General features: G+C 42.0%; 1 protein-coding gene across 1 annotated transcript in view; it reads right to left on the bottom strand.

Annotated features, from left to right (window-relative positions):
• ATXN7 (ataxin 7) overlaps positions 1 to 20,642 on the bottom strand; it is a 129,399-nt gene that overhangs the window by 85,809 nt on the left and 22,948 nt on the right. Inside the window, 3 exon segments of the mRNA XM_027121307.1 lie at positions 3,153 to 3,221; positions 3,460 to 3,792; positions 16,040 to 16,138. Coding sequence (XP_026977108.1) covers positions 3,153 to 3,221; positions 3,460 to 3,781 — 391 coding nt within the window. The 5' untranslated portion in view covers positions 3,782 to 3,792; positions 16,040 to 16,138.

The following is a 20,642-nucleotide window of genomic DNA, read 5'->3' as shown; positions in this document are numbered from 1 at the left end:
AACCTTAGTCAGTTACTCATACCAATTAATTTCATCTAAACATTACTTTGTTAAATCTACAATTTCAAAAATCACCTTTAAATAAAGGTATTTTTCTTCTGAGTTTAGTCTTTGAAAAAGTTAAAACTGTATTATCAATCTTTTTCCACTAAAACCAAATGTGCCATCAAATAATATTACAAATTACAGAATAAAACAAGGTAATAAAAATGTGAGGATGCAGATAAAAAATAGGCTGCCCTCTGAAAGATAGCTTAAATTTTATCTTAACATTTACCTACTTGAGCTAATAGGAAAACGGGGATGACATATTAGCTAAACCACTAATAATCTCACTTCCATCTAAATCTATAGTTCCGACCTCTCCCACAGCATTAACCCTTGGGCAGTCTCACATGAGGAAACTGGCCAAAATAAGCTACAGGAGCAAAAAGAAAAAAGGGCAGAGATCCTAGCTTAGCAGTTTTGAATTTTGGGGGTAGAGATATGTGAAGAATCCTTGAGAATCCAAGAGAAGCTGGGAACACTTGCCCTGAAAGTGGACATACATACTATTTTGCATACAATTTCACGGGAACTATGACCCCCTGAAGCCCATTCAAGCCCCAGGTTAAAAACCTCTGACCTTGACAAATACCAAATTAGGAGATCAGGTCTAAGATTACCAGCATTTAAAAGAGTTGAAAGGAATTACTACGTGTAAAGTCATTTTCCATAATCTAATTTAATGTCAACCGTTATTAACAACCAAGGGAAGTAGGTGTTATCATCTCCTTTTACAAAGGGGAAAGCTAGATTCTGAAAGGTAAAATGCAATATTAAGCAACTTAATCTTACACCCAGGTTTCCAACTCTCAGATGCACAACTGTGAACTGGAGAATTCGAAACGTCTGGCCAGTATTCCTCAATATCCTCCAAGATGAGGAGTTTCTGACTGAGTGCTTCATTCACATTATCAATTTATCTACATATTTCTTTCCAATTTAACTTTGTTGACAAGAGGAATTAGTATAAATTTAATTCCAAAACACGTTTTCTTGGTAGTAGATAATCTCAACCAAAGACAAAGGATAACTGTCTAATAATTTGATAATTTAAAAATGTATCTTCATTTCTTAAACAGCCTGACATGAACTATTTGTTAGAAAAACAAAGGCCCGCTGTGTTAGGTGCTGAACATCCTTATGCTTGGATTTTTAAACGTCCCAGAAAATCCACAAAGTCACAAATGAATCAAGAACTGACTGAGTTAAAAACTTCAGTCTCTACTCAAAACAGGCAGGCAGAGTTTCAGCCATCCTGGCTGCTTCAGCATCCTCTGAATGGTTAGAGCAGCCTACACAAAAATGGCACCTCTAACCGTCACAAATAATTTGATAGGTCAGAAGCACACACAACCAAATAATCTATGATGCCTTTGTGCCTGAATAAAGTAATTAAGAGGTCCTAGATCTTCTTGGTAAAATCCACTCATGACTATGTCCCAACTGAAAATAATAAATACAGCAAAAAGTGGGTCCAGGCAACTAAATTTGGTTGGGTCTCAATCCAGACCAAGTTGCCCAGTGAAACGCTAATACACTTACTCATCCTCTATAGGGGAATTACCAATAATTAGCACCCTGTATTCACACAGATTTAGAAACCCTTTATGGGAAATGCATCCACACCCAGAGAAAGAAACTAAGAACAGGAGCAGGTCAGGTCCTCTACAGCTCTACTCCAACTGCTTCCTATGAGTTACCACCTAGTGATTTTAATTTTTTTAAGCCCAGGCGGGCTGCCAATTCAACACTAAAACCGGACTAACAACTGATTTTTCCTATTGCAACATTGCCAGCAAGTCCTATGCTTTCCCTTTCTTTCCTTTGGTCTCAAACAGCAATTCTCATTCTCAGAAATCTACTACTTTGCTCTCTAATCTGTTCCAATTGGAAGCTCTCAGAGAGCTGCCACTGGTATTACTCTTCCTCCTAGTGCCAAGAGGCCAACAAATGGCCAGTTCAAAGAAACCAAAACAGTGAACGTGGAGGCAACACAGGCACTAAAAACAAGAAGTAACTGCGGAGACAGAATAACAATGGGCCAACTCTGGACCTTAAAAAATATTCCACTTGCCAAAGTTGTACCTATTCTTGGGCCCCTGACAATAACTATACCAAAATACATGGTCACGCTGAGAATTAAAATTGCACTGGGAATATAAACTCAGTATTTTGGATACCAAAAACTCACTCAAGTCCTTGTCCGTACTGCTACTGAAGGAATCGCTTGAACTGAACCTAAAATTGACTGGGCTTCAGAAGTCCTTTCTGACCACAGTGTGCCAAGGCCTAGCAGAGGCATTAGCCAGCAAAGGCGACTATTCACAGAAAAAGAAAATCTGAAGTAAAGGTCTGACAGTTCCTAGATACCTGACCTTTCATTTGGAGGCACACTTTTAACTACAGTTATTTCCCTAGAGTACCCCTCTACCAGTTTTATTAAAAACTGACCAATAACTAGACTCTGGTTTCACTAGCTAAGAGCACTAAAGGCTTGTTTCACCATATAAAATTCTTCACCCCCACCGCCTCGCTGATTTTGGCAGCTCAAAAAAAAAAAAAGTAAAAGAAAAAAAAAATCCGACCAAGAGCTCCTCAGTTGTGATGATCCTTTTGATAAAATTCTAACTTAAATCCCATAGAAATAGGCTGCACAGGTAAAGTGTCACCTTTTTTAAAGTTCAAAATTCATTTTGATTGCCGGCAATAAATTTCAGGTGGCAAGGTTTCCTTTTCAGAGCCCCCTAAAACATTCGTGGAAAAGCTTTCGGAAGCTGACAATTCCTCCACTCCTCTTGTTTCTCCATAAGGGGGTCAGACCCGAAGGGATCTGGGTTAAAATCACTGCTGCTCCCCAGCGCTCATCACGGAGCGCCGCTCAAACTGCACCCAGCCAGGCCTCCACTGAAGGGTTCCTGACGCTCCCCGTTACAGGAAGCCCCCGGAAACGGGATTTTCCAAACGCGCAGTCCTCCCCCTTCTTCCTCAGAGAGCATCCTCGCGTGCGGGGGCGGAGCGGGTCAGGTGGGCTCGAGCTCCCGCCCTGGTTAGCCGGCCGGGGTACTTCCCCTAGCCTTGCACAAACTCCTTCAGGGGGCTGGACTCACCTTCGCGACAGAGCCCCATGACTTCGCGGTTTTTCCCAAACTCCTTGAAACTTTCGTCCAATTCCGTCCCTAGGAGATACACACACACAGGAGGAGGGGAGAGGCAGGTCAGTGGCCGGGAGTGTGACGCACGCTCACGCACGCACGGAGTAGGTGCGCGCACCTCCGCGTTCCCCAACCGAGCGATAGCATCTCTGACCCCCGAGGGGGGCGGGTCACGGGACGGGGGAGGGGAGAAGGGTCAGACGACGGGGGAGCGGGGGTGGGGGGGCGGAGCGGGGGGGAAGAGGAAGGCGTGGACACTCACCGTCTTTCCCAGGAAGTTTGGAAGCCTCGACCCACAGATTCCACGACTGTCCCAGCATCGCTTCGGGACTGGGCAGGGGCCGGCGCTCCCCGACGGTCGCCATTGCGGTGGCGGCCGAGGTGGAGGCGGCCCCGGGGCCGCCGTCCTCCGGCCGTAGGCGCCGCGGCGGCGGCGGCGGCTGCCGCTGGGGCTGCGGAGTCTGCTGTTGCTGCTGCTGCTGCTGCTGCTGCTGCCGGGCAGCCGCGGCCGCTGCTCCGCCCGCCGCCGCCGCCGCCGCTCGGCGCGGCTCCCCCCTGACGTCATCTGCGGCCCGCTCCGACATTCTTTCCGCTCCTACAATGTAACAAAAAAAAGGGGGGAAAGAGTCGCGCGGGGGCCGCTTTTAAGGAGGCGCCGGGGAGTTCCGGCGGCGTGCGCGGCCCGCGGGCCGGGTGGGGCGCGCTGACAGCGCCCCCAGCCGCCCAGCCCCCCAGCTCGTCTCCTCCCGGGCCACCCCCCGCCCCAGGCGCAAAGTCCGCTGCGCGGGCTCGCTTTCGCTTTCGACTCCGGCGCCCCTCGGGGGAGGGGACAAGCGCCGGCAACCCGCCACCGCGGCGCAGGATCCCCAGCCTGCCTCCGCCGCGGAGAGCCGGCGCGGAGGCCGGCGCCCCGAGCTGCCTCCGCCCCAGCCCCGCGCTCCGCCGCGGCGGAGAGGCCCACGATGCACCCCCGGCCCTCGGGCTGCCCACCCTGAGGCCGCTTGCATCCCCGGGCCGGGCCCGGCGGCCCCGCTCCTCCCTTCCGTCCGCGCGTCCGTCCGAGCGGCGGCGCCCGGCCGGCTCCCTTAAGCGGAGGCGCCTCCCGCCGCCTCCTCCCCTCGCCGGTCCCACCCTCTCAGCTCGCTCCGGCGAAGTTTGCGCGTCAAGCCCCCGGAGTGGAGCCAGGGCGAAGTCGGAAACGCAGCCACCTATGGAGAAGCCGGCCGGCTGGCCCCGGAGCACCAGCGGGCGGCGTCGCCGTAGGGCCTTCCCGCCCGGGGTCCCACCTGGGGCGCAGGGGCCGGTTCAGGGAGCAGTTGGATCTCCGCTCGCGGGCGGCCGCACGGCTGTCAAAAGCATGAATGGGAAACCGCCGCCGAGCGGAAGCCTGGCGTGGAGGAAACCACTGGCAGGCGAGGAAATGCGGCCCAGGTGCAGTCCCAGGTGTCGGCCCTAAGCCCACCACGGGAGGTCACAGCGTGCTCCCGGGGTATTTGAGCTCGTCCAGCAAAGAGGAGACCATGAAATCAGTGTAAAATGGAGTGGAGGAGAGAGAGACCGAGGCGAATCCATTTACCTGTTTTGGAGACACTACCCCAAATTTCTTTATTTCTCTTTCCAATGCTCCTAGAAGTGATTCATTCGCCCCGCCCCCCCCCCCCCCAAATCTAGTTTAGTTTTAATTCAAGCCGTTGGTCTCCCTCTTTATGATTGTCTTTGCCTGGGCAGGGAGGGAACCTAAGGTTTAGGTGTAGGTACAGCATTCCTAGAAAATACTGTTTTCTGTTAGATATTGTTCACTTAATTAAGCATTGGCCCACACAACTTAGCACCCCTCCCCAATACACAGACTGCGCGCAAAGCTTTTGCTCAAGTGATAGGTAAAGATGATAAAATAAAGGGATACTTAATGAACTAAAGCACCTGAAATATTTGAAACTGTAGCAGACCACATCAAGCACTTTCGATTAAGTGTTCTTATCATTACTCTTCCTTCAGACTGATGTGAAAATCTGCAGCCTGAGACATGAAACAATGATTTTAATCATCATGTTTCACATAGCAGTAATATCAGCACTCCTGAGGCACGTGTGTCATAGCTGCTTGCCTAGAGGTGCTTTCTTTAGGTGGGGAAAAAGCGGGCTTATTCAGGTTTTTTATCTAGAACATCTGGCGTCATAGAGGTGGCCAACTTCTCTGCTAAGGAAACAAAGTCCAACTCTCAGAAACATAAAAATGTTTAAAAAGAGTAAAAATAAGGAAATGTTATTGCAACCTAAACTCAATGCAGGGCTCCTGTAGAAAGTGCTTGTTTTGGGTTCAAAATTTAAAGGCTTTAGTGAAAAAAAAATAAAATAAAATATATATACACACATATATATTAATTTATTTTTTAAATGTTTAGAAATAAGTGCGTAATTTTTTCCTGGATTGCATGCAAACAAAAGTTCCCCAAAACTATGGATGCTTCCTGTCCTTATCTAAGAAGCAGAAAAAACAGAATAAACAAAAATGGTAGAAATGATTGGTAGGATTAAAAACCATATTTCTAAAGCTTTAACTTCCTACATAAGAGCATCAATGACAAAAAAAATGCATAGGTAAAACATAATTCCCTTAGTAATAAGGTTCCTAACTCTTAACCAAGGCCCTCAATCTTGGATGTCACCAATGCAGACCTTCAATTTTTCATCCAGATCACTGAAAAATCTGTAGAATTACAGAAATACATAAAAACACCAAACTTTTTAGTTTTCCGAGATTAAAGTGCACAATTTATGAATTGTTTTGAATTTTCTAATTCTACATTTAAGGGAAACAAAAATTTGAATTTTATGGCATTTGGAGCTGCCATTAAAAAGAAAAGCTTAGGGCCACCCAGCTATATAGGTAAAAAAGACAGCTTGCCTATTGAGTACAGCCCTTCTCTGATCCCTGAGAGTAGAGGGTGAGAATGAAAATAAGGGGAAGAATGGCAAACATGAAGTACAGTCCTACTTCCTCAAGACACTGCTTGATTTCCCCCTTTTTACATGTGAAAATACTTCGAGATTCACTAATATGACTTCAAGCTAATGGGGGTCAATATGGCAATTTATAATACTTCAACTTCTGTCATTATTCTTGTTTCATACTTTCCCCCCCCATTTTTTGATTGGTTTAATAAAGAAAACACGACAGGGCTTAGAATAAAAAATACTAAACATCCTCTTAGTATTATGATAGTTATTAAGAGAAATTGTTACTAATAGCAGCTATCAATTATTGGGCACCTACTAGGCGCCAAGCATTGCTGTAGGTACCTTTTTGCATTATCTCTATTAATATTCTCAGTTGTGTAGGGTAGGAGTTGTATTACTATTTACAGATAAGGAAAATGAGGGAGGGCTCTGGAGCCAGTCCCTGTGAATTTTTTCTGGGTTTATATACTGGGTCTTTCACTTACAAACTGTGTAACGTAAGCAAGTTACCTAATTTACTTGGATCTCAGTTTGCTAATCTGTAAAACAGAGATAAAGCCAGGTTTCTGAGGAATGCATAAAAAGATCCATGGAAAGTACAAAATAACACAAAACGAACACTATAAACAAGTATCTTATATCACACAGAGCAATTCAGATCTATTCTCATCTAAGAAATGTGTCACCAAGTTGAAGAAGATGCGAGCACCAAGAGAATGACAGACAATTCCTGGCCATCTCCCTACCAATTCTCTTCTGCTGCAGCCAATGCATTTTACTACATTCTCTTCACCCATGAGAAAGTCCTAACCCCTTCCAGAACGTGCAGTTTCTGATATCCATAGTTGGTTTGGGTTTCTCAACTGTTTGAATGAGTCACCAACAAAAGCCAAAACTGCTAGCTGAGAAAGTACAGTTGTCTGATACTCAAATCTGGGCAACGTTTAAAAAGTGTTCTTATACAAAGGGCACTCTCTATAAACAAGAGTACGACAGAAACTCAAACACTTGGTTTTATAATAAAGAACCTGATGACTTCTTAACCTAAACCCCCTCCTCTGCACCCAAAAAATATTTTAAAACATGAACAATACAATTTACATTCATTTACTATAATTATTTTCATGTAATAGCGTTCCTTGTATGCTATCAATCAGTTCTCCTACCGGCGTACTTCTGATGATGTCCTATAGTTCTGAAGATCTTCAGCATTTGTCTGTACAGATAAATGATATGTTTTGTAAGGTTTGAGTAATGAGGATTCAATTTATCAAACCGTTCCTGCTCGCCTACCACATACGAGGCACTCTGCTAGGCACCAGAGTAAACACAACATCGTAATTTCACTGAGGATGTGAGAAGAATGAGAAGTAGGGGAAATTTTTTAATTTAATTTTAATCAAAATGCTCTTATGGAAAAAGCTGTCACCACCAATTAGACTGTATGTGGCTTAAGAACTAGGCCGTCAGAAGTGAAACGCTGCCAAGTTCTGAGTATTTCATCCCTTCCAGGGATGTATTTAAAAGGTGGCCTTACTTCACCATCCAAATTTAGGGATGTTCCCAGTAGGTGCCAGGGTAACAAGGTCTCTCTTTACAAAAAGGATTCTTTGCACAGCAGATTCACTTGTAAAATGCTTTGTTCAAAGGCCAAAGGCATCACTAAATACAAAACAAAACAACAGCAACAACAATAACAAAATCTTTAAATTCGGTTTAATGTAAAATGGCTAAAACTGTCCAAAACTTGCCTAAGATGCAAGACACCACACAACCAGCCTTTTTATTTGGAAAGAACCACCAGTCCCAATACAACATTTTAATAAACTTGAAAACCAGCAACTACAGTATATTTATGGGTGCAAATTACAGGGCTGATAACAGAGATTCTCCATTATCAACCCCAAAGGATTGCAGTCATTTGAGTAAAAAGAAACTTGGAACCACTAAATTAGGAATGTGTTGCCTTGGGTTGCATTATCTCCTCCTAAAATTGGCTGTGCCTTTGTTCATATCCTCTCTCCCTCCTCTGACCACACCTATCTCTTTCCTTCTTTCTTCTGGAGACAGAGCCAGGGCTCTCTTCTGCATAAGGGGTATGGCAGGCAAGGCCCCTCTTTAACTGTGCTCCCTCTAGTGAAATACCTTACAGCATGTTATAAATACATCAGTATTCCAGAAGGGGGAGAAGAGAAGAGTGGAAGAAATTTAACTCATCAGCTCGGTGGCTAGAATTGCTGACAATCAAATGCGAAATTAGGAATAATAAGGAGAGTTGCAAAAGTGGAGACTAAAAGATGAAGGTAATTATCTTTTTAAAGGGTTAACCTGTATGCATAGTCATTCTATAAACTGTGTCATTTGCCCAAAAGTTCAAAGCTTTGAATTTTTGGTTTGTTTTCTTAATCATATGTGTGTAGCTACAAATTCTCCCAAAGAATCATTCACCAGTAATAGCAAACCGCTTGAAAAGAGAGAAAATTTAACAATACACCTATAAAAAGGTATTAACATGTAACTTTAAACTGAATAAAGGCCCAAATGTTTCTAGGAATTTAATACTGGCCTGTAATTTTGAACGATTGACAAATTTCATTTAAAGCCTTCAGGTTAAAGAGTTTTTTAAAAAAGAGAGAGAAAGGATTAAGTTATAGGAAAGGAATGGAAAAAATAGCTAAATGGACTAACATTTAGCTATAAAAAGCGGCTGACTGTACAGTCATAGTTCTAGCGCACTGCCTCAGATGCACTAAAATGCAAAGATTAAACACACTGTTAAAAATAATTCCCTATGTCACCTTTGTACCCATCAGCTTTCACTGAAGTGATGGTAAGTATTACCATCTTATGGGCCCAGCAGTTAAGAACAGGTGTTCTAGAGCCAATATGCCCAGGCTGAATCCCAGTTCTACCACTTATTTACTGTATAACTCTGGGGAAATTTTGACTTCTCTGTGCCTGTTTCCTCATTTATAAAATGATGTGGGACTTCCCTGGTGGTGCAGTGGTTAAGAATCCGCCTGCCAATGCAGGGGACACGGATTCGATCCCTTGTCCAGGAAGATCCCACATGCCACGGAGCAACTAAGCCTGTGCGCCACAACTACTGAGCCTGCACTCCAGAGCCCACGAGCCACAACTACAGAGCCCACGCACTGCTAGTACTGAATCCTGCGAGCTCTAGGGCCCGTGCTCCACAACAAGAGAAGCGACCGCAGTGAGAAGCCCGTGCACCGCAATGAAGAGTAGCCCCTGCTCGCCGCAACTAGAGAAAGCCCGTGCAGCAACAAAGACCCAACAAAGTCCAAATAAATAAATAAATAAATATGATGTAAACTAGGAGTATCTACTTTACGAGGAATATTAAAAAAGTTAATAGTGCAAAAGTACCCTACCCTAGAGCTATCATTACTATCACCATACCTATCACATAAGAAGCCCCAATTCTAATCTAGCCATGATATGCTAGCAGATCATTTTTGCAGGGTAAAGCATGGCATTAGTTTGTCAGTCCTTGCTCTAACACTTTCAGGGGCTCAGCACTGACCACTGAACTCAATAAAAACTTTTCTGCTAGCACTCCAGGCCCTCTCCAGGTGGCCCCAGGCTCAGCTCCACCGCATCTACAGTGTTCCCTCTTGCAGGTACCCTACAGTCCAGCCCAAATGACCAATTCATAGCTTTGAATATGCTCCCCCTCCAGATCCCAGCTCTCAAGCCTTTGTTCATACAGGCCACGCCATCTGTAATGCTTCCCCCCGCCCTTGGCTGAAATCCTACTGTTCAGTTACGTTCCCCCTCAAGTTTCATTTCCTTAACAAAATCTTTCCTGATCTCACACTAACCTCATAGGAACTCATCCCCACTTCTACATCTAAATCTAAATTGGACTTCCTGGACTAGGGTTAAGAGTATATGCCCTGAAATCAAGGTGGCAATGAGATATATGCTTAGTCTCCCAAAGATTAACAGTTTGCATTCCAACATGAGGGTGTCATTTGGAACATGGAACCCACCTCCTCACAAACCATAAGATGTGCAGTGTCCAGGTCCCCAAGCTGGTCAGCAAAATGCCTTAGGGCTGAACTCTAGGACTAACAGTATAGGTGTGTTAGTACAAGAAGGAAGGAACAACACAGCTTTTTCTTCCCCCTTTCTGCAGCAAAGTTCCAGTCCTAAGTAAAGACACAGATCTAGCAAACACAATCCACCTAACTTTTCCACATTCTTTGTGTACACCCTGATCCAGGAACCCATCTGGGTTTGTACTGCTTCCCCAAAGGCAGACTGTTCCACAAAGGCTTGCAACCCCTTTCCACCTCTAAAACAAAACCTTCCATCTCTTGGTAAAGATAGATGGCATGCAGATTTTACTACATTTCACTAACATGTGAGTGAATGACTATGAATGAATACAGTTCCCTACCTTCAACCCCCAACCTAAACACATATTTTCTCATACAAAGGGCGAGACCTGAACCCAAATGACTCTCCAGATTTCAGGGTCCCTAAACCATTCTTCCCAGAAACACACAGTTACTTCTCTCCCCGGGCCTCTCTGATTTTAAATGGCACCACCTATGACTCACAGCAAAGTTTTGACGTTTTATTTTAACCTATTCAAACCTCTCTTTTGACATAAAATCTGCAGGACCCGGAGACCATGATCTTCTCCACTTTCTACTGCATCCTCCTCTCCACCAAACTGCTCCAAGTGAAGGAACTTCAGGAGCCAAAACGGTGAATCAAAACAAAACCACTACTGGTAGGAAATCTATCTTTGCTGCTTTCTAGAGCTTCTTGCCTCCACTTCAGAAAACAGGGATCTTCACAAAACATTAGGATTTTTCCAAATGGTTTCTGGGGGAAGTGGCAGCACAGCAGCAAGCACAAGTGGATGATTAGAAGGCTGGAATCCAACTTACCAAGTATTTCTTACAAAACAGGGCCAAATAGATAAACTGGACTTCATCAAAATCATTAAACTTTTGTGCTTCAAAGGACACCCTGAAGGAAGTGAAAAGAACCCAGAGAATGGAGAAAATTTTTGCAAATCCAATATCTGATAAGGGACTTGTATCTAGAATGTATAAAGAGCTCTGACAACAACAACAACAAAAGACGAAGAATCCAATTTTTGCAATGGGCAAAGGATCTCGACAGACATTTCTCCAAAGGAGATAATACAAATGACCAACAAGCACATGAAAAGATGCTCAACATCATTTGTCATTAGAGAAATACAAATCAAAACCACAATGAGATACCACTCCACACCCACTAGGATGGCTAGTAAGGAAATAAAAACAAACAAAAACAGAAAATGACAAGTGTTGGTAAGGATGTGGAGGAATAGGAATCCTTCTACATTGTTGATGGGAATGTAAAATGGTGCAGCCCCTGTGGAAAACAGTTTGACAGTCTTTTGAAAGGTTAAACAAACAATTACAATATGATCCAGCAATTCCACTTCTAGGTATACACTCAAAGAACTGAAAGCAGGGACTCAAAGAGATACTTGTATACCAATGTTCATAATGGCATTGTTCACAAAGCCAAAAGGTGGAAACAACCCAAGTGTCCATCAACTGAAGAATGGCTAAGTAAAATGTGGTATACCCAGCCACACAATAGAGTATTATTCACCCATTCAAAGGAATGAAGTACTGATACATGCTACAATATGGATGAACCTCAAAAACAAGCTAAGTAAAAGAAGCCAGACACAGAGGCCACATATTATATGATTTCATTTATGTGAAATATCCAAAATAGGCAAATTCACAGAAACAAAGCAGAGCAGCGGCTTCCAGGGTTTGGTGAGAGGGGAGGATGGAAAGTGACTGTTTAATGGAAACGATGTTTCCTTTGGGGGTGATAAAAATGGTTTAGACCTAGATAGACGTGTTGTCTGCACAACATTGTCAATACACTAAAAATGATTAAAGTGGTAAATTTGTGGCATTTAAATTATATCTCAATAAAGCTATTTTTTTAAAAGCCAACATTAAAATCTGGAAAATTTCACACAAAATTCCAGATTCACTTCTCTTGAAAAATCTTTATAATCTCACACCAGTGGCCACAAGCTCCCTCATAACAACCATCAGTTGGAGCTGAAGCTGGTCCTGGAGCCCATTTCTGCTACTGCCTAACCATGGACCATAACAGGACACATTTTGTCTCTGCCTCAGTTAACTTCTCTGTAAAAGGAGGATCAAAACAGTATCTACCTCATCAGGTTGTTACAAGGAGTGAGTGAATTAATATGCTTAGAAGAGCGCCTGGCAAATAGTTAGGGCCCATTAAATGTTAGCTACTTTTACATTTTATGATACCTCATTTTCTTCGTAATAGAGGTAAATGGCATTTGCTTTTCAATTTTTTTGCTCGTTTTTACAAATGAAAGTCTAGCATATAATGTAGCAATCCAAAAGAAAGAAGTAGAAAGACAGCCAAGATGTAAGTTTTTTTAAAGTGACATGCAAAATACTATGCATAATATGTGCCTGTTTTTGTGAAAATGTAATAATGATGATGACGATGAGTCTATTCACAGACAACAGTCTAAATAGCTTTGGACTTATGGGTACTAGGGAGGGAAGGAATGTAATTATTATGTTTATTAGGGTTTATATAATGTTTAAATTTTTTTCCAGTTTTACTGAAATATAATTGACACATAAGATTGTGTATGTTTACGGTATACAATGTGATGATTTGAGATACTTGAGACAGATATACAGATATGGATATATATATCTCTCAAAACAATTACCACGATAAGGTTAGTTGACATATCAATCACCTCACATAGTTATCTAATTTTTTTAATAACACACACTTATAATCAGGAACTATAATAAGCATATTCTTTAAAAGATGAAGAAACTCTAATTTTGTTTGCGACTTCCATGAGGTTATCATAAAATTCCACGAGGTGAGCAGCAATAGCACAGATTGATAAAGCCAGAGGCCGCTTGCTTTGCTTTGAATCCCAGAGGCTGCGATTCCCAAAGCACCAACCTCTCTTCAGTTTCCTTCTTACTTAGGGAGTACACACTGCTATGTTTTACAGCTGCTAACAGAAGAGAGTCTAAACTGCTTGCCTGGCAGCCAACAACTTTCACTATCTGACTCAACATCCTTTTTTTCCAGTTTTATCATCCATCACGCCCCCTTACAAAGACTCCACTCCAGCTAAACAAGACATAAAATACACATCCTTCAAATACTTTTCCACATGCCATCCTTTTTTAAAAAAAAATTGAGGTAAAATTCACATAACATAGAATTCACCATTTTAAAGTATACAACTTAGTGACATTTAGTACACTACAATGTGGTGCAATCATCATCACTATTTTTTTCCAGAACATTTCATCACCCCGAAAGGAAACCCTGTACCTGTTAAGCAGTCACTCCCCGTCTCCCATCCCTCTCACAGCCCCTAGAAACCACAACTGTTTTCTTTCTCAATAGATTTGCCTATTTTGGATATTTCACAATGTTGAAACCGTACAGTATGTGACCTCTTGCGTCTGGCTTCTTTCAGTTAGCCAGGTTTTCGAGGTTCACCCTTGTTGGAGCATATATCTGTAATTTTTTCTACTTTATGGCTGAATAAAATTTCACTGTGTGGATATGCCAGTTTGTTTATCCATTCATCAGGTGATGGACGTTTGGGTTCTTTCCACCTTTTTGCTACTGTGACTAGTTACATGCCATTATCTTTTCCCTTCCTTCAGCTTCATGTGCTAATCAAAATCAAGCTTTCGTGTGAGTTTCAAGTCAACACTGACCTTCCCCAACTTAGCCTGGCCCAAAGTCCTCACCTTTTTCTGACTTCCTTTATCACTTCTATACCCAAGGTAGCAAACTGTCACCACGTGGCAGAATCCCACCGACTTATTTAGGTGGACTCAAACTGTTTTCTTAAATTGCTAACTTTGAAAAAAATCAAGAAAAGTCATTAAAGTTACGATTTCAGTTCCCTTAAAATTCTGAAAGGTCTGGGTTATTTCAATAACCATAGTTTAACTGCTTTCACTGCTTTTACCCTTGCCCTCTATATCCTATCTCAATATAGTGGCCAGAGTGGTTTTATTAAAACAGAAGTCAAATCAATGTATTTACTTATTACATTTGCTACATCTATTTCTTCTTATTAAAAGGTAAGTGCCACAATGACAGGGACTTTGATTTACTAATTAATTCCCAGTGCCTGGAAGAGCACAGCATATAAGTAGGCACTCCATTAATATCTGTTGAATGGATTTTGGGACTAGGATCAGCTGGCATTGAAAAGGTAAAAGCCCTTTGAGATTAGTCATGAATTTAACAGCTTCTCATAGTTCCACCTGGTCCACTTCATTCCTCCACGTGTCTAATCCCTGCAGTCTTGAGAGTTGCGATACTTCTTTACCCCCCTTGTCACTGGCTTCCTGGTATCCTACTATACTTGACTTTTCATCGGAACGGTATTCAAAAAGGGTAAGTCATAATTATAGTCTGTGAAAATCACCTCCTATTCTTCTCTTTTCCTCCTCAAGGATAATCCTTCTGCACGTAGCAGAAGCTCAGTAAACAGTTATGGACTAAAGAGGTCCTTTGGCTATTTCTGTCAAATGTTTCCTCTCTACCTTCACCTCCCACTCCCTCATATCCCACCACTGCCAGTTGCTGACCACCATCTAGGAAAGCCCTGCTTCTTGCTTCTCTGGCACTTTCCAGACATTCCACAGTGAATGCCATCCTTTGTGATGACTTTGATGATCACTGAAAGATACCTCTGCACTGCTGGCCTTTCAGCTTTGGGCTGGAAAATTTTAAGGGCCTATTTTGAAGGTGGAGACTTCGGAGCTGCCCAGTCCTGTTCTTCTAAACACCTTAACAAAACTGCTACATCCTTCTACAAGCTCCTGTTTCTGTTTGGTCACAGTCAAAATGTTATCTTTGCAGATGCATGTTCATGTTGTCCAAAATGTTTCCATCTTTGCTACAGATGCCTAAAACCTGACTGAGGCATTGCATTTGTTGCCTAAATTTGTAAGTTGATCAATTTCAGAGGCTGAAACTCCTTTGGTCTTTCCTGTTTGGGTTCTGTTCAGTTTTATCCTTCAATGACTCATCTTAAACTGCATCTTAACTTGGAAGCCCCCCTCATTCCTTTCAAGAGTAGATGGGAGGATGCATCATTTTTTTTTTTTTAATAAAAACACCTTCAGAAATTTTTCTTCTTTTTCACATTATATGAAACTTACCACCCTCCTCCCCAAATAGTAAATGAAAATAGTGAGTATGCAGCGAGGAACTCAATCAATGGTGACTGCTATTTTTGTAATGATCTGGGACTGCTCACGAGCAGAGCCAGCAGGCTGGGCAAAGGCACTGGGCCCAGAAAGTGCACCTGAAGTTCTCCGGTCGGTTTTACAATTTCCTTACAATCTCCCCTGCCCTCAGCAGCTGGGTCTACATTGCTTGTAGAGAGAAGAAAACAGGAGCTTGGGAAAGTGGAACAGGACAAAAATGCAAGAGCACATCTTTAGACGACTTCACAGGAAAAGGTGAATATGGATTGGTGCGGGGGGCGGGTGGTGCAGGTTCCTATCTCCAAAGTATTCCAAAAATTTTAATGAATTTGGGGGAGGGAAGGTTATTTAGCAGATTTTATTTTGACAAACATCTAAAAATATTGTACTCTAAAATTCACTGTCATTTCATATTAATAAGCTATTCAATGATCCAATGCTTAAAATTGGAGACCTTACTCAGATACCTTAAATTTAAAAAATTATCATCCTTTGGTAAAACTCAAACTCCATTATAATCAGAGGCACTGCAGCATTTACTCAGCTGTGCTATGCTGAAAGAACCAGTTACCTTTTCTTTGGAGGGCAGGCCAAAAATCCTGATCGATTTACCAGTGGATCTTCATCTGCTGTGATTGTAGAAGCTCCTTCTTCTTAATTTTGTTCAGACCTACAAAAAAAGGGGCAAAGCGATGAAACAATGTATAAAATTAATCAGAAATCTACAATCTCATTAGTTGCCAGGTGTCCCAAAATTATATGTGTTTAAAATGTCGAAGTGTTAAAATTCGAGTCACTTTACCAATTTTACAACAAATGTAATTCAATTTTTTTTTAACAATGAACTTAATTGGCTATATTTATACAATAAACTAGGAACAAACAACTATTCAATATGTACATAAAGTCAGCCTCCTGGGGCTTAAAATCATTGTGTGTAATTTGCCACTAGTGAGTTTTCACTTAATTTTTTAAATGGCTATTCAGAAAGCCTGCTCCTATGAAACCTGTCAGATTTTAACCCACACATAACACACTGAGTGAGAATATTATTTGGAAAGCTCTCTCTGTCCTTTAACATTCAGCAGTTTATAAAAACAATTCATAATAGTATAAACAGGAAACAAAAACTCAATTAAACCATCTTCCTAAAAAAACACAAAGAAATTACCTGTTGCCTTATCTGCATATTTTTGTACATGTGCACTCATACATATTTCAAGTAGAATGTGGGTACTACTCAAATTAATTTGGGGAAGAGCATTAAGTTATGGAATCAAGGGACTGGAGATTAACAAACCAGAGTTAGAAATTAAGCTGGTTTTCAAGTTTGACATGCAGCAGGAGGGAAAAAAACAGCAAATGTGGGCAATGACACAGCTATGGAACAGATGCTGTCCAAGTAGATAAAGCACAAGGCAGGCTGATTTCATATGAAAAATTCACTGGTAATACACTTCTCTTCCTATAATCCTCACTGGCTATACACCAAGGCTTTGCTCAACTTTTATTTATTATCACGTACTCTAAGATGGCAAATATTTCTATGGTTTGAGGTGCCAATAAAGCATCTTCCAAAGTCAGTGGCTGAAATTCTATGCCATGTTTGAACATTTTTTCATAATTACCTTTATTGGCTTTTAAGTTATTCCTGGATCATATCCTTCCCCTCTCCCTTTTTTAAACAGTTTTATTCACCCACAAAATGTTACTCAGCAGTGTAATCATTCAGTAAAGTAATCATTCCTACAATCTTTATAAGCCAGCTGTTTCTCTTTCTCAGATTTCTAATTGCTTCCCAGTCTCCTATCTTTTAAAAATTTTCTCTGATTTCCATTTCAGTGTTCCTTTTCTGCCTTATTTCCAATAAAAGCCACTATCTTGTTTAACATGTCTGTCCTGAGCCAAAATTCATTTCTTTGCATTCTAAACATTTTACGGCTATGCAAAATCACTCAAAGGAAGCTACAAATTCCCAGGATACAGGCAGCCAATAAAGATGTTACGTTACAGATAACCACCTCTTTGAAGGTGATTCCTTCAAGGTAGGCTGGAGATGCAGATACAACACCGGCATCATGTGTGCTTGACCCTCCTTCTCTAAGTCAAGCTGGTTTTCAGTTTTCCATCAGAACACTTCAGCTATATCTCCAAAGTATCCAAGGAAGTCATCAGAGTGCTATGAAATCTCCCCCAAGATAGTGTTTGCCTTAGTAAAAAGAATTCACCGTTTACTAGCCTGAATACTGTAAAAATGCTTTAAGAGAAACCCTGTTCTTAGAGAAAAATGGTAGTGGCAGTTACTAAAAATAAGCATTTAAAAATAGTAACTTTTCTACTTAGAGTAGGGGTCAGAAATCTTTCTTTAGTAGGAAAAAAGCAACTATCACATATTTGTATATATTCTTTCATTTTATCTTCACAATAACACTGTGCTCAAAAGAGCTGTTATTTATGATCTCCATTTTACTAGTGAGGAAACAAACTGAGAGAAGGTCATAATTTGCTCAAGATAACCCAGAAAATAAATGGTTTGAAACTGGAACCAGAATGGAGACCTTTGGTGCTATTTAGTTCCCTTTCCAGTATACCAAACTGCCTAAACAGCAACTTAATTTTGTTTTGCGAAGAGAAAGAAATAATTTAAAAGGAAGACTGGAGAACATTTTCTAACAATAGAAACATAAAACGTGATAGCTTTTACTCATTCACCACCTACTATGTAACAAGCATTCAAAAAATACGATTTTTTAAAAGGTTTTTTAAATGGCAACCCATTAGAGGTGGGAGAGGAGATGGAAACAAGAAGAAAGAAAAGACCTAATCTGAGTGTTCTCCAAAGTCCTGACAGGCATAAATTTAATTTATTTACTCTTTTTTTAAATTTTTGGTTGGGGGGTGGAAGATGGAGCTTGTAAAAGATGGCTTTCTCCTAGAGTAGCTGCCTAGCCCATGGTGACCCTTTTTGTAAGCACCATATAACCCAATGCCAAGTAATGCTTGTACTATGAAACTCCAAACTCCTCTCTTGTTTTGGTGAAAGCTGGACACATGACCCAAACTGAGACATTCAACTGGTTCTCCTGAGCACTAGAAATTGGGACGAAGAGGGTCTACTCTGGTCTACGCTGCAAGCTCCCCCATGTGCCCTCAGTCTCTAGGAAAAAGCCAGTCAGCAAAGACTGACGAATGAACACGCTGCTCAGAGTACATCAGCCCCAGGAGGCCCTGAAGCCCCACAGGACAGAAAGGGAAACAGGGCTTTCCTGTCCCACGTATAGTCTCCCAGAGGACCCAAGCACATCCTTCTGTAGGGTTTTAAGAATCCCCTGGACCTGAAGGGTAAATGGCCCCCCCTAATCAGAGCTTGAATTTTTAGGAATTGATTTCTGATAACCGCAACAAAAATAATCTTGCTCAAGACAGTAAAACTTCTGTACTAAAAATAAATAAATAAATAAAAGGGCAGATATCAGCAGAATTTGATATAAAAGAAGATCCTGTGGAATGCCCAAGGGTTCAGAAAAATCCTCTCATTAACTTTAAACAGCAAAAAGCCCACACTGTTACATGGGCACTGTTATATCAACTTTAACAAAGAAAATGACTTATTTTCCAGGAGTAACATTTCTACGTCCTTTTAAGACTCTGAGACCCTTGTTGCAATTTATGGCATAATCTGGATCACTTCTTGTTATACAATTGAGTCTATCAAAATTAAGCACTAACCATGATACAGGAAAGAAAATACAGGCTACACTGAGTTGGTCCTGTTTTTAAGCATAGCAGTATACACTTTCTTTTTATTTCCTAAACTTCCTTAAATTCTAGGCAAACCATGGAGCTGCAGTGTGAGAATGCACCTCAGGTGCTTGCAGAGGCTGTGAAAGGGAAGAGAAAGGGCTAGAAGGGTGGGCCCAACAAGGAGGGCAACACAGGTTTTGACTTGATTCTATCTTCTAAGCTGGAGGTGAGGGAAGGCGGACGCCTCTCTCCATCTCTCTAGAGAGGTTTACCCCAGCCGGTTTATTTATTCAATGAAAACGTGTGAAGCACGTGCCCCATGCCAGGTTCTGTGCCTTGCGGGCACCAGAACCAGGAGTGTATTCATTTGAGCTGCCTAACTCCCAGGTTACACATTTTTCTCTCCACTCTTTGACTCTCACTGCAAACAAAGAACATGGGCCTAAAATAGTTCACTTTTTTGTCTGTTTGCTTGGTGATCTTAGGGGGAGAAAAAGGGAATTTGTTGCTAATATTTAAAAGTTAGAAGGATTCACTTAAAATTCCGTATTTCCACTTTCTCTTTGAAGGTCCAAAAATCTGGCCACTGAGGCCAGCTTTCCCACATGGGGATAACTGGCTGATGCTGCGTCGTGGGCTACTCTTGTCAGTGGGCATGTACTTCCCAAAGTACGCAGCTTGGCCACATCACTTATTTTCCTTCCAGGCCTGTCTCCTGTAGGCAGCCAAGCTTGTGACACTGAGCCTTTGTCATTTTCCTAAGTCTCTTCTCCCAAATGAAAAACCACAAACCAAAATTTTTAAAACAGGTTACATTGTCAACTGTAGGCATATTCTCCAAAAATATGATTTGACAGTGTCCCTAGTTTATTCACTCTCTTCCCACCCAAGTTCTACCTTGCTTTCACCCTAACCGGTTTTCTCCCTGGCAAAGCAAATTTAATAATGAAACTCTATACAGTTGGCCCTCCTATCCACAGGTTCCACATTCGTGGATTCAACCATCACTCATCTGGTCGGGCACTATGTTTACAGTCTGCAGTTGGTTGAAACTGTGGATGCGGAACCCATGGATACCATGGGACTGGAGGGTCCACAGTGCAGTATTGGAATAAATCTCCCACAGATACCGTCAAGTTTTTGCACCTACTGCTCTAAGGGTCACTCCACTGAACACAAAAAAGAGTTTGAAAACATAACCTGTAAAGAGAGAGCTGAAGCCAGTTACTAGGAAGGACTCCAGCACCTCTGGCCTAGGTTTCAGGGATACGTTTTAGTACCTGCAGTCAGTCGTGGGCTTTCCTGACCCTCCATAAAACTCCTCACGCGAAGTCTTAACATTTTAAAAGGAGCCTCCAGGGCTTCCCTGGTGGCACAGTGGTTAAGAATCCGCCTGCCCATGCAGGGGACACGGATTGGAGCCCTGGTCC

This window comes from Aethalodelphis obliquidens, unplaced genomic scaffold, assembly GCF_003676395.1.
Source record: "Aethalodelphis obliquidens isolate GAN/ISIS:26980383/991018 unplaced genomic scaffold, ASM367639v1 scaffold22, whole genome shotgun sequence".
Lineage (NCBI taxonomy): Eukaryota > Metazoa > Chordata > Mammalia > Artiodactyla > Delphinidae > Aethalodelphis > Aethalodelphis obliquidens.
The sequence above is the reverse complement of the archived record's forward strand: the minus strand, read 5'-3'. Positions and strand labels throughout refer to the sequence as shown.